Raw genomic sequence first — 15434 nt, forward strand, 5'->3', positions numbered from 1 at the left:
ATTTGGTCTTGGTGCTGTAGTAACTAGTAACCACGACAAGGAAACCACCAGTCGCAGCGACGATCAACACTCCACACGAGTATAAATTACCTGTTGTTTTGACCAGAGACACCTGTCAGATAGTAATTGTCTACAGACATGTTGTTAGACCAAGTATAAACTGGCCATTAACTATGGTCCTTTAGCAGACGCTTTTATCAAACAAAGACATATTATTCAGTATGTAGCCTTCAGGTCTCACCCTGCACCACCACGTCTGGCTTGGGGATGGTGGAGAAACGTCGGTTGAGAGGATCTATCTCTCCAGGGGCCAGGAAACCCTGTAGAACACAGAGAGAGGCCAAAGCTTTACCATACAATACCGGAGAGAGGACTTTATCACCCAATGGCAGTTAGTCACCAGCTATTTTAGCATCTGTAGTATAGTGTACACTAGCTAGTGTAGTGTGTGTAGTGTAGTGTACACTAGCTAGTGTAGTGTGTGTAGTGTACACTAGCTAGTGTAGTGTGTGTAGTGTACACTAGCTAGTGTAGTGTGTGTAGTGTACACTAGCTAGTGTAGTATAGTGTACACTAGCTAATGTAGTGTGTGTAGCATACACTAGCAAGTGTAGTGTGTTTAGTGTAGTATACACTAGCTAGTGTAGTGTAGTGTACACTAGCTAATGTAGTGTGTGTAGCATACACTAGCTAGTGTAGTGTGTGTAGTGTTGAATACACTAGCTAGTGTAGTATAGTGTACACTAGCTAGTGTAGTGTGTGTAGTGTTAAATACACTAGCTAGTGTAGTGTTGAATACACTAGCTAGTGTAGTGAGTTTAGTGTTGAATACACTAGCTAGTGTAGTGAGTGTAGTGTTGAATACACTAGCTAGTGTAGCATTTGTAGTATTGAATACACTAGCTAGTGTAGCATTTGTAGTATAGTGTACACTAGCTAGTGTAGCATGTGTAGTGTAGTATACACTAACTAATGTAGTGTGTGTAGCATACACTAGCTAGTGTAGTATATGTAGCATACACTAGCTAATGTAGTGAGTGTAGTGTTGAATACACTAGCTAGTGTAGTGAGTGTAGTGTTGAATACACTAGCTAGTTTAGTGAGTGTAGTGTTGAATACACTAGCTAGTGTAGTGTGTGTAGTATAGTGTACACTAGCTAGTGTAGTGAGTATAGTGTACACTAGCTAGTGTAGTGAGTGTAGTGTTGAATACACTAGCTAGTGTAGTGAGTGTAGTGTTGAATACACTAGCTAGTATAGTGTGTGTAGTGTTGAATACACTAGCTAGTATAGTGTGTGTAGTATAGTATACACTAGCTAGTGTAGTGTGTGTAGTGTAGTATAGTGTACACTAGCTAGTGTAGTGAGTGACGGCTCACCTCTGCCAGTAGACTTCCCAGAACGTAAAGGGACTGACCCCACTTTAGAGGGAGCTTCCCCAGAGGGACCCTCTCCACAGAGTGGGGGTTTACATACTCCTCATCCACCTGTAATAAACAAAATGTGTTCACATGTGTGATTAGGCGTGCTACACTCCCAGGTGTTTTGAGGATTATGGAGTTCCTGCTTATTCCCTTCCCATTCCGGGAATCTACCAACCAGGACTTCTGGGAAATGTTGTGAAGGTTCCATGAAGCCACCACTACACCCTGGCCTTCCAGTCTTACCCTATCAGGTGGAACACTTTAGAGGGCTCCATTAAGCCACCACTACACCCTGGCCTTCCAGTCTTACCCTATCAGGTGGAACACTGTAGAGGGCTCCATTAAGCCACCACTACACCCTGGCCTTCCAGTCTTACCCTATCAGGTGGAACACTGTAGAGCTCTGGAAGTAGACAGATCCCGTCTTTCTGTTTGATCAGAATCCCCTCCAGAGCTTCCTTGTACTCTTGGACCTGAGCGGTTTACAAACAGAGACATGACAGGTCAAGGTAATGCTATGAAGGCATCGTTCTGCCCTTGAGCAAGGCACAAAAACACATTTCCTTTTCACACGTACAGGTTACCCCACTTGTACAGACAGTGAAACAGGACTATATAAGCACCCCCTAATTATTAGTAGTATTATTTAACCTGCTATATAGCCACCTGTTCTGGGCTGTTGGTGAAGACGCCATCCAGTATGAGGTAGGTCCAGAACAGGGGCCATTCACACTCTATGTTCTCAAAGAGCTTCAGCTCAGCAGACTCATAGTATAGACGGTTAGGGTCCTGGGACGGGAGGGAGGGAACAGAACCACAGAATTATGGAGAGAACAATAGGAGATGGATGAAAAGGAGGGGGGGGAACAGAACCACAGAATTATGGAGAGAGAACAATAGCAGATGGATGGATGAAAAGGAGGGAGAGAACAATCGCAGATGGACGGATGAAAAGGAGGGAACAATAGCAGATGGATGGATGAAAAGGAGGGAGGGAACAATAGCAGATGGATGGATGAAAAGGAGGGCAATAAAACAGTTCCAGAATAATTTTTTTTCTGAGGAGATGTGATGCGACATGAGAACCTGTGGATGTCGCACCGACTCATTGTTGGAAAAATCCAAAATGCTACGAAAATCAGTTCTTGTGGAAATCTAGATTTTTAGTTGTTTTTGATACATTAAACCCTCTACTTTAAGGGTAATGTAAATTATATTGTGTGTTTACTTGAGGGAAATGGTTAATATCCACGTTTTTTTTAAACGTTAGCTAGCATGTCCAACGTGAAAAAGCGAGCTCAAACTTCCCTGACCCGAGTGTGGCAGCTGACTTCACCCAATTCAAGATAACATGCAACAAATCAATTAAATCAGGCTGGTTTAGACACAGAATAATTAGCTAGCTAAAGTAGTTAGCAATGTAGCAGTATAAAGTTATCATTTACAATCAACAATGTAGTTAGCTATGAATACAAGTAGATGGGATTGTCATTTTGTCGTACACTGGAGATAACGTTCATAACAGGTTCACACTTTCTTTCGATGCTGTTTGATCATTGGGTATTAGCTGGCCAAAATTACATGAAAAGTGCTCAAAATATATGAACATTATTGCAGTAATTTCACAAGTTCTGAATTTTTATTTTAGGTAGCAAAAGCAATCAATATCTTATTCTTAACTTGTTGGAAGTGAGAGGCATCTTGCTGTCGTTTGTTAGCTCTTTCATTTCGAGGCGTTTCTTGATATCCGTGGCCAAGTGCCTTCACTCCCCTCACAGATGGAAAAGCAGGTGAATTGTAGATCAATTGTCTACCAATAGTTACAACAATCCACTGATTTTAATGTTTGAGGGGATGTGAACGAGTATACAGGCGACAAGGGGTGTGAATTGGGATTGGGCTCCTAATAGTTACACAGTCTTCCCATTTTCTAGTTAGTCATCAATCATCGTTGAAGCTGACAGCTGACTTCTCAGATAAATAGCGATATTTTGTTTGTTGTTTGACTTAGCTAGTCAGTTGTCAATACTTTGAGAAAAGCTGCCAAAATTGTCAATAAAACTGCTAGTATGCTCTGAAATACTGGTAATCAAGGATTGTTTTAAGTGGTCCCAACGATCGTCTGTCACCTCATCATGGATGGAGAGATGAGAGAGCATATTCAACAAGGAGCAAGCAAGGTACAGTATATGCATATTATTATACAGTGTGATAATTACTTCTAGTAATGATTATTTAATACAAACAATACCGATTATAAATATAGTGACAACAATCAAGCTGAATGGTGTTTTTCTTTCATGACTCAATAATGCAATTTGAAAAAAGGGAGGGAGAGAGAAAGATGGAGAGAGAGAGAAAGATGGAGAGAGAAAGATGGAGGGAGAGAAAGATGGAGAGAGGGAGAGAAAGATGGAGAGAGAGAAAGATGGAGAGAGAGAAAGAAAGATGGAGAGAGAGAGAGATGGAGAGAGAAAGATGGAGAGAGAAAGATGGAGAGAGAAAGATGGAGAGAGAGAGATGGAGAGAGAAAGAGAGAGAGAGAGATGGAGAGAGAAAGAGAGAGAGAGATGGAGAGAGAAAGGTGGAGAGATGGAGAGAGAAAGATGGAGAGAGAGAGAGAAAGATGGAGAGAGATGGAGAGAAAGATGGAGAGAGAGATGGAGAGAGAGAGAGAGAGAGATGGAGAGAGAGAGAGAGAGAGAGAGAGAGAGAGAGATGGAGAGAGAGAGAGATGGAGAGAGAGAGATGGAGAGAGAGAGAGAGAGAAGATGGAGAGAGAGAGAGAGAGAGAGAGAGAGATGGAGAGAGAGAGAGACAGAGAGAGACAGAAAGAGAGAGACAGAGAGAGACAGAGAGAGACAGAGAGAGAAAGATGAAGAGAGAGATAGATGGAGAGAGAGATAGATGGAGAGAGAGAAAGATGAAGAGAGTAAGAGCATGTTTTTACCTCTTTAGGCGTTTTGTGTCCATCCCTGAGAAACCTACAGCATCCATATCGACCCTGAGAAAAGAGAAAGAGAGCGATGAAAAATGTAAATATGCTCAGCCAAACTCCTCCTAATAGAGTTCGACTTTGATTTAAATTGACAACTTAAATAAGAAAGGGCCTGAATGTTGATTTGAGCCCCACCTGGAAATCAAAACGAAGGGGACAAACTTAACCAATAACAATCTAGGAGAGACACTGGCTGACCCTAACCTGCAGTTCAGATACCATCTTCTTCTTGGTGTTGTTTTCTATGGACTACATAACCTTGTCATAAGGATTACATTATAGTATGTAACACTGCATAGCCCTGTCATAAGGGTTACATAACAAAACATATAATATATGCCATTTTCCCTGCTATAAGGGTGACATAACACTGCATAGCCCTGTCATAAGGGTGACAAAACACTGCATAGCCCTGTCATAAGGGTGACAAAACACTGCATAGCCCTGTCATAAGGGTGACATAACACTGCATAGCCCTGTCATAAGGGTGACATAACACTGCATAGCCCTGTCATAAGGGTGACATAACAGTGTCCTGACCTGTAGTTTGGATATGATCTTCTCTTTGGTGATGTTGACTATAGAGATGTCCTCTACAGCGAAGGCCGGGTACGAGATGATGGACAGAACACCTGCATCCACCTCTTTAGACATAGATGCCCTGGGAAGCATGGAGTTGAGGATGGACTGAGGAGAGAGAGGGAGGGAGAGAGAATATTAGAGACACATATTTCCCTCAGATTACACAGATCCACAAAGAATTCTAAAACAAACCGTATTTTGATAAACTCCCATATCTACTGGGTGAAATACCACAGTGTGACATCACAGCAGCAAGATTTGTGACCTGTTGCCACAAGAAAAGGGCAACCAGTGAAGAACAAACACCATTTTAAATACAACCCATATTTATGTTTATTTATTTTCCCTTTTGTATTTGCACATCATTACAACACCGTATATAGACACAATATGACATTTGAAATGTCTTTATTGTTTTGGAACTTATTAAGTGTAATATTGACTGTTAACTTTAATTTTCACTTTTGTTTATTAACTCTGATAAAGGATAACGGAAAACTTAGACAAAACTAATTGAAATGTATATTATGTGTGTATATAGGTGTGTGTGTATGTGTGTGTGTACCTGACAGTGCTGTATATCGTCAGCCAGAGCGTGCACCACAGACCCTGGTCCTCCTCCGGCTCCAAACAGGTTCAGTTCATCCAGGGCCTCCAGGGCTGCCTGTGGATAAAACACCTTCATAAGGACTACATAACACCTTCATAAGGACTACATAACACATAACACCTTCATAAGGACTACATAACACCTTCATAAGGACTATATAACACCTTCATAAGGACTACATAACACCTTCATAAGGACTACATAACACCTTCATAAGGACTACATAACACCTTCATAAGGACTATATAACACCTTCATAAGGACTACATAACGCCTTCATAAGGACTACAAAACACCTTCATAAGGACTACATAACACATAACACCTTCATAAGGACTACATAACACCTTCATAAGGACTACATAACACATAACACCTTCATAAGGACTACATAACACCTTCATAAGGACTACATAACACCTTCATAAGGACTATATAACACCTTCATAAGGACTACATAACACCTTCATAAGGACTACATAACACCTTCATAAGGACTACATAACGCCTTCATAAGGACTACAAAACACCTCCACACGGGCTGCTCAACACCTTCATAAGGACTACATAACACCTTCATAAGGACTACATAACACCTTCATAAGGACTACATAACAGGGAGGGAGGGAGGGTTAACACCTTCATAAGGACTACATAACACCTTCATAAGGACTACATAACGCCTTCATAAGGACTACATAACACCTCCACATGGGCTGCTCAACACCTTCATAAGGACTACATAACACCTTCATAAGGACTACATAACACCTTCATAAGGACTACATAACACCTTCATAAGGACTACATAACACCTTCATAAGGACTACATAACACCTTCATAAGGACTACATAACACCTTCATAAGGAGGGAGGGATGACACCATAAGGACTACATAACACCTTCATAAGGACTACATAACACCTTCATAAGGAGGGAGGGAGGACACCTTCATAAGGACTACATAACACCTTCATAAGGACTACATAACACCTTCATAAGGACTACATAACACCTTCATAAGGACTATATAACACCTTCATAAGGACTACATAACGCCTTCATAAGGACTACAAAACACCTCCACACGGGCTGCTCAACACCTTCATAAGGACTACATAACACCTTCATAAGGACTACATAACACCTTCATAAGGACTACATAACACCTTCATAAGGACTACATAACGCCTTCATAAGGACTACATAACACCTCCACACGGGCTGCTCAACACCTTCATAAGGACTACATAACACCTTCATAAGGACTACATAACACCTTCATAAGGACTACATAACACCTTCATAAGGAGGGAGGGAGGGATGACACCTTCATAAGGACTACATAACACCTTCATAGGGACTACATAACACCTCCACATGGGCTGCTCAACACCTTCATAAGGACTACATAACACCTTCATAAGGACTACATAACACCTTCATAAGGACTATATAACACCTTCATAAGGACTACATAACACCTTCATAAGGACTACATAACACCTTCATAAGGACTACATAACACCTTCATAAGGACTACATAACACCTTCATAAGGACTACATAACACCTTCATAAGGACTACATAACACCTTCATAAGGACTACATAACACCTTCATAAGGACTACATAACACCTTCATAAGGACTACATAACACCTTCATAAGGACTACATAACACCTTCATAAGGACTACATAACACCTCCACACGGACTGCTCAACACCTCCACACAGTTTATTATCCCTGTCACAAGGGCTACATAATATTTTTTGTAAGGGCTCGTAACACCATAAGAGCTACATAACCCTATAATAAAGACTACATAACGGTTGGTCCAGATTTTCATACCGTGCCGGTGCCATACTGAGGTATATGGTATTACTGGTGGTGCACATAACTGAGTGGGAAAAAAATGCTAACAGGTACTAAGGAATTCCCATAGCAGATGCTAGGTAAATGCTAACAGGTACTAAGGAATTCCCATAGCAGATGCTAGGTAAATGCTAACAGGTACTAAGGAATTCCCATAGCAGATGCTAGGTAAATGCTAACAGGTACTAAAGAATTCCCATTGCGGATGCTAGGTAAATGCTAACGAGCGCAAGCGAACATAAACTAATTGCATGTACAGACAACCCTGCTCAAAAAGTTATAAAGTTAGCTCCTCACAGTTTGCAGCAAAATGCTGACAGGCTCTTGATCCAGACGGGGCTTCTCTGCTGTTACCAAGATTCAAGAAACTTTTCTCTCGCAAGCTGGCCTCTTGGCTAGCAAGTTAGTAAACCAAAAACACAGCTGGAGAGAGTTAATTTAAATTTGGCACATCTTGGCAAGTTAACTTAATGTAAGATTATACCGTATAATTGATCACCTCAATTCAGTTACGCAGTAGGAGTGACTCACCTTATGAAGCAACAGCTCTATCAACTGTTGTGAGGAACAACCGATAATGTTCATAATGAAAAATAATCAAAAACAGGTGAAATTAACTAACTACCGGAAATTAACTAACTACCGTTTAACTACCGGTTAACTACCGGTAAGCTTCAAAATAAAAAATAATCAAAACAGGTGAATTTAAAAACGCTTTCTGCTTTAGCTATTTACCTAGTGCACAAGTTGACGGCAGGCATTTAGTTAAAAAGCACAAATATCTTAATTATATTGTCGTAAGGAATACAATGCCCTGTCATAAGGACTACATTGCCCTGTCATAAGGACTACAATGCCCTGTCATAAGGACTACAATGCCATAAGGTGAAAGCACCAATTTGTAAGTCGCTCTGGATAAGAGCGTCTGCTAAATGACTTAAATGTAAATGTAAATGCCCTTGTCATAAGGACTACAATGCCCTGTCATAAGGAATACAATGCCCTGTCATAAGGACTACATTGCCTTGTCATAAGGACTACATTGCCCTGTCATAAGGACTACAATGCCCTGTCATAAGAACTACATTGCCCTGTCATAAGAACTACATTGCCCTGTCATAAGGACTACATTGCCCTGTCATAAGGAATACAATGCCCTGTCATAAGGACTACAATGCCCTGTCATAAGGAATACATTGCCCTGTCATAAGGAATACATTGCCCTGTCATAAGGAATACAATGCCCTGTCATAAGGAATACATTGCCCTGTCATAAGGACTACATTGCCCTGTCATAAGGACTACAATGCCCTGTCATAAGGACTACATTGCCCTGTCATAAGGACTACAATGCCCTGTCATAAGGACTACAATGCCATAAGGTGAAAGCACCAATTTGTAAGTCCTCTGGATAAGAGCGTCTGCTAAATGACTTAAATGTAAATGTAAATGCCCTTGTCATAAGGAATACAATGCCCTGTCATAAGGAATACAATGCCCTGCCATAAGGACTACATTGCCCTGTCATAAGGACTACATTGCCCTGTCATAAGGACTACAATGCCCTGTCATAAGGACTACAATGCCCTGTCATAAGGACTACAATGCCCTGTCATAAGGAATACAATGCCCTGTCATAAGGACTACATTGCCCTGTCATAAGGACTACATTGCCCTGTCATAAGGAATACAATGCCCTGTCATAAGGACTACAATGCCCTGTCATAAGAACTACATTGCCCTGTCATAAGAACTACATTGCCCTGTCATAAGGACTACATTGCCCTGTCATAGGACTACAATGCCTTGTCATAAGGACTACAATGCCCTGTCATAAGGAATACAATGCCCTGTCATAAGGACTACATTGCCTTGTCATAAGGACTACATTGCCCTGTAAGGATACATTGCCCTGTCATAAGGACTACATTGCCCTGTCAATGCCCTGTCATAAGGACTACAATGCCCTGTCATAAGAACTACATTGCTTGTCATAAGAACTACATTGCCCTGTCATAAGGACTACATTGCCCTGTCATAAGGACTACAATGCCTTGTCATAAGGACTACAATGCCCTGTCATAAGGAATACAATGCCCTGTCATAAGGACTACATTGCCTTGTCATAAGGACTACATTGCCCTGTCATAAGGACTACAAATGCCCTGTCATAAGAACTAATTGCCCTGTCAAAAAGGACTACATTGCCCTGTCATAAGGAATACAATGCCCTGTCTTAAGGACTACAATGCCCTGTCATGAATACATTGCCCTGTCATAAGGAATACATTGCCCTGTCATAAGGAATACAATGCCCTGTCATAAGGAATACATTGCCCTGTCATAAGGACTACATTGCCCTGTCATAAGGACTACAATGCCCTGTCATAAGGACTACATTGCCCTGTCATAAGGACTACAATGCCCTGTCATAAGGACTACAATGCCATAAGGTGAAAGCACCAATTTGTAAGTCGCTCTGGATAAGAGCGTCTGCTAAATGACTTAAATGTAAATGTAAATGCCCTTGTCATAAGGAATACAATGCCCTGTCATAAGGAATACAATGCCCTGCCATAAGGACTACATTGCCCTGTCATAAGGACTACATTGCCCTGTCATAAGGACTACAATGCCCTGTCATAAGGACTACAATGCCCTGTCATAAGGACTACAATGCCCTGTCATAAGGAATACAATGCCCTGTCATAAGGACTACATTGCCCTGTCATAAGGACTACATTGCCCTGTCATAAGGAATACAATGCCCTGTCATAAGGACTACAATGCCCTGTCATAAGAACTACATTGCCCTGTCATAAGAACTACATTGCCCTGTCATAAGGACTACATTGCCCTGTCATAAGGACTACAATGCCTTGTCATAAGGACTACAATGCCCTGTCATAAGGAATACAATGCCCTGTCATAAGGACTACATTGCCTTGTCATAAGGACTACATTGCCCTGTCATAAGGACTACATTGCCCTGTCATAAGAACTACATTGCCCTGTCATAAGAACTACATTGCCCTGTCATAAGGAATACAATGCCCTGTCATAAGGACTACAATGCCCTGTCATAAGGAATACATTGCCCTGTCATAAGGAATACATTGCCCTGTCATAAGGAATACAATGCCCTGTCATAAGGAATACATTGCCCTGTCATAAGGACTACATTGCCCTGTCATAAGGACTACAATGCCCTGTCATAAGGACTACATTGCCCTGTCATAAGGACTACAATGCCCTGTCATAAGGACTACAATGCCATAAGGTGAAAGCACCAATTTGTAAGTCGCTCTGGATAAGAGCGTCTGCTAAATGACTTAAATGTAAATGTAAATGCCCTTGTCATAAGGAATACAATGCCCTGTCATAAGGAATACAATGCCCTGCCATAAGGACTACATTGCCCTGTCATAAGGACTACATTGCCCTGTCATAAGGACTACAATGCCCTGTCATAAGGACTACAATGCCCTGTCATAAGGACTACAATGCCCTGTCATAAGGAATACAATGCCCTGTCATAAGGACTACATTGCCCTGTCATAAGGACTACATTGCCCTGTCATAAGGAATACAATGCCCTGTCATAAGGACTACAATGCCCTGTCATAAGAACTACATTGCCCTGTCATAAGGACTACATTGCCCTGTCATAAGGACTACAATGCCCTGTCATAAGGACTACAATGCCCTGTCATAAGGACTACAATGCCTTGTCATAAGGACTACAATGCCCTGTCATAAGGAATACAATGCCCTGTCATAAGGACTACATTGCCTTGTCATAAGGACTACATTGCCCTGTCATAAGGACTACAATGCCCTGTCATAAGAACTACATTGCCCTGTCATAAGAACTACATTGCCCTGTCATAAGGACTACATTGCCCTGTCATAAGGAATACAATGCCCTGTCATAAGGACTACAATGCCCTGTCATAAGGAATACATTGCCCTGTCATAAGGAATACATTGCCCTGTCATAAGGAATACAATGCCCTGTCATAAGGAATACATTGCCCTGTCATAAGGACTACATTGCCCTGTCATAAGGACTACAATGCCCTGTCATAAGGACTACATTGCCCTGTCATAAGGACTACATTGCCCTGTCATAAGGAATACAATGCCCTGTCATAAGGACTACAATGCCCTGTCATAAGGACTACAATGCCCTGTCATAAGGACTACATTGCCCTGTCATAAGGACTACATTGCCCTGTCATAAGGAATACAATGCCCTGTCATAAGGACTACAATGCCCTGTCATAAGGACTACAATGCCCTGTCATAAGGAATACAATGCCCTGTCATAAGGACTACATTGCCCTGCCATAAGGACTACATTGCCCTGCCATAAGGACTACATTGCCCTGTCATAAGGACTACATTGCCCTGTCATAAGGAATACAATGCCCTGTCATAAGGACTACAATGCCCTGTCACAAGGGCTACGTCAGGTCGTAAGACTGTCAATACAACAACATATCAGATACAACAAACCATCATCACCGTTTGTTTTGGTGGAAATGACAAACTGTAGAAACCGAAGGATGGTGACAGATGGCTGGTGTAAGACATTGAAACAAAATGGAAAACCCACATGTCACTTATATGGTAACAAGAAATGGCACATTACGCTGCTGGTTTCTAGGAATATCCAATAGAAACAGTTAGTAGTATTAATCTATTTATATTCTTGGAAACTCCAGTGACCAACGCTTACAACATGATACTAGGCGAACACAATCAAAGGCATACCATTGACAGACAAATGTGTGTGTGAAACCCACCCTCTGTTCACCATGAACACATTCTCAGCTGCTTTGTGTGTGTGTGTGTGTGTGTGTGTGTGTGTGTGTGTGTCTGTGAGAGGATCAGCCTTAATCTCTTTCATGGTAGCATGCCAGACACATAAGAAAGGGTGAAAAAGGAGTGAGAGAGAGAGAGGACAGTCCACCCCTCAGAGCCTGGTTCCTCTCTACCCACTACAGACAGTAGAGGACAGTCCACCCCTCAGAGCCTGGTTCCTCTCTACCCACTACAGACAGTAGAGGACAGTCCACCCCTCAGAGCCTGGTTCCTCTCTACCCACTACAGACAGTAGAGGACAGTCCACCCCTCAGAGCCTGGTTCCTCTCTACCCACTACAGACAGTAGAGGACAGTCCACCCTCAGAGCCCGGTTCCTCTCTACCCACTACAGACAGTAGAGGACAGTCCACCCTCAGAGCCCGGTTCCTCTCTACCCACTACAGACAGTAGAGGACAGTCCACCCTCAGAGCCCGGTTCCTCTCTACCCACTACAGACAGTAGAGGACAGTCCACCCCTCAGAGCCCGGTTACTCTCTACCCACTACAGACAGTAGAGGACAGTCCACCCCTCAGAGCCCGGTTACTCTCTACCCACTACAGACAGTAGAGGACAGTCCACCCCTCAGAGCCCGGTTACTCTCTACCCACTACAGACAGTAGAGGACAGTCCACCCCTCAGAGCCTGGTTCCTCTCTACCCACTACAGACAGTAGAGGACAGTCCACCCCTCAGAGCCTGGTTCCTCTCTACCCACTACAGACAGTAGAGGACAGTCCACCCCTCAGAGCCCGGTTACTCTCTACCCACTACAGACAGTAGAGGACAGTCCACCCCTCAGAGCCTGGTTCCTCTCTACCCACTACAGACAGTAGAGGACAGTCCACCCCTCAGACCCGGTTACTCTCTACCCACTACAGACAGTAGAGGACAGTCCACCCCTCAGAGCCCGGTTCCTCTCTACCCACTAGACAGTAGAGGACAGTCCAACCCTCAGAGCCCAGTTCCTCTCTACCCACTACAGACAGTAGAGGACAGTCCAACCCTCAGAGCCTGGTTCATCTCTACCCACTACAGACAGTAGAGGACAGTCCACCCCTCAGAGCCCGGTTCCTCTCTACCCAGTAGAGGACTGACCACCCCTCAGAGCCCGGTTCCTCTCTACCCAGTACAGACAGTAGAGGACAGTCCACCCCTCAGAGCCCGGTTCCTCTCTACCCAGTACAGCCAGTAGAGGACTGACCACCCCTCAGAGCCCGGTTCCTCTCTACCCAGTACAGCCAGTAGAGGACTGATCACCCCTCAGAGCCCGGTTCCTCTCTTCCCAGTACAGCCAGTAGAGGACTGACCACCCCTTAGAGCCCGGTTCCTCTCTAGGTTTCTTCCTAGATTCCTAACTTTCCAGAGTTTTTTCCTGGCCAAAGTGCTTCTACATCTGCATTGCTTGCTCTTTGGGGTTTTAGGCTGGGTTTCTGTACAGCACTGTGACATCGGATGATGTAAAAAGGGCTTTAAAAAATACATTTGATTGACTGAACAGGAATAATTCATGAAAAGAGAGCAACGGGAAGAGTGGGATGAATGGAGGGGTGAATGGAGGGATGAATGAGAGGGGTGAATGGAGGGATGAATGAGAGGGGTGAATGAGAGGGGTGAATGAGAGGGGTGAATGGAGGGGTGAATGGAGGGATGAATGAGAGGGGTGAATGAGAGGGGTAAATGGAGGGGTGAATGAGAGGGGTAAATGAGAGGGATGAATGAGAGGGGTAAATGAGAGGGATGAATGAGAGGGGTGAATGAGGGGTGAATGAGGGGTGAATGAGAGGGATGAATGAGAGGGATGAATGAGAGGGGTAAATGAGAGGGATGAATGAGAGGGGTAAATGAGAGGGTGAATGAGAGGGGTGAATGAGAGGGATGAATGAGAGGGGTAAATGGAGGGGTGAATGGAGGGGTGAATGAGAGGGGTGAATGAGGGGTAAATGAGAGGGATGAATGAGAGGGGTGAATGAGGGGTGAATGAGAGGGATGAATGAGAGGGGTAAATGGAGGGGTGAATGAGAGGGGTAAATGAGAGGGGTGAATGAGGGGTGAATGAGAGGGATGAAATGAGAGGGGTAAATGGAGGGTGAATGAGAGGGGAATGAGAGGGATGAATGAGAGGGGTAAATGGAGGGGTGAATGAGAGGGGTAAATGAGAGGGGTGAATGAGAGGGGTAAATGAGAGGGTGAATGGAGGGGTGAATGAGAGGGGTGAATGGAGGGGTGAATGAGAGGGGTAAATGAGAGGGGTAAATGAGAGGGGTAAATGGAGGGGTGAATGAGAGGGGTGAATGAGAGGGGTGAATGAGAGGGGTGAATGAGAGGGGTGAATGAGAGGGGTGAATGAGAGGGGTGAATGAGAGGGGTGAATGAGAGGGGTAAATGAGAGGGGTGAATGAGAGGGGTGAATGAGAGGGGTGAATGAGAGGGGTGAATGGAGGGGTGAATGGAGGGGTGAATGGAGGGGTGAATGAGAGGGGTGAATGAGAGGGGTGAATGAGAGGGGTGAATGGAGGGGTGAATGAGAGGGGTGAATGAGAGGGGTGAATGAGAGGGGTGAATGAGAGGGGTGAATGAGAGGGGTGAATGAGAGGGATGAATGAGAGGGGTAAATGAGAGGGGTGAATGAGAGGGGTAAATGAGAGGGGTGAATGAGTACGGAATGTTCAGAGTGTTCCGCAAGCAGGTCAGGTGCTTGTGTGTGTGTGTGTGTGTGTGTGTGTGTGTGTGTGTGTGTGTCTGTGTGTTCTTTGTTGCTTCACTCTTTTGATCATAGCTCGATAAAGGTTATATGTTTGTGGCTTTCTCAGCAATGTCAGTCATCTTTATAGGCTTTCCCATACAGACCACAATGTGTGTGTGTGTGTGTGTGTGTGTGTCACAATGTGTGTGTGTGTGTGTGTGTGTGTGTGTGTGTGTGTGTGTGTGTGTGTATTCTCACTTTAGCCATGCCGATGGAGCTAGCGTTGAGCTCAGGGATCCCCTGGTTCGTCTTGTCTCCTCGCTCCCACATCCCGTAGTCCTGAAAGAGTATCATTCATAAAGTATTTATAGAGCTTGGTAGAGCATTCATAG

The 15434-nt window shown here is 43.7% G+C and overlaps 1 protein-coding gene across 1 annotated transcript in view; it reads right to left on the reverse strand.

Moving 5' to 3' along the window:
• The window catches only part of phka1a (phosphorylase kinase, alpha 1a (muscle)), a 65024-nt gene that overhangs the window by 26603 nt on the left and 22987 nt on the right, over positions 1–15434 (reverse strand). The window contains 8 exon segments of the mRNA XM_065025251.1: positions 242–320; positions 1380–1487; positions 1802–1897; positions 2091–2213; positions 4375–4428; positions 4963–5109; positions 5570–5668; positions 15301–15381. Of these exon segments, the coding sequence (XP_064881323.1) occupies positions 242–320; positions 1380–1487; positions 1802–1897; positions 2091–2213; positions 4375–4428; positions 4963–5109; positions 5570–5668; positions 15301–15381 (787 nt within the window).

Source organism: Oncorhynchus nerka, linkage group LG12 (assembly GCF_034236695.1).
Source record: "Oncorhynchus nerka isolate Pitt River linkage group LG12, Oner_Uvic_2.0, whole genome shotgun sequence".
NCBI classification, from domain to species: Eukaryota; Metazoa; Chordata; class Actinopteri; order Salmoniformes; family Salmonidae; genus Oncorhynchus; species Oncorhynchus nerka.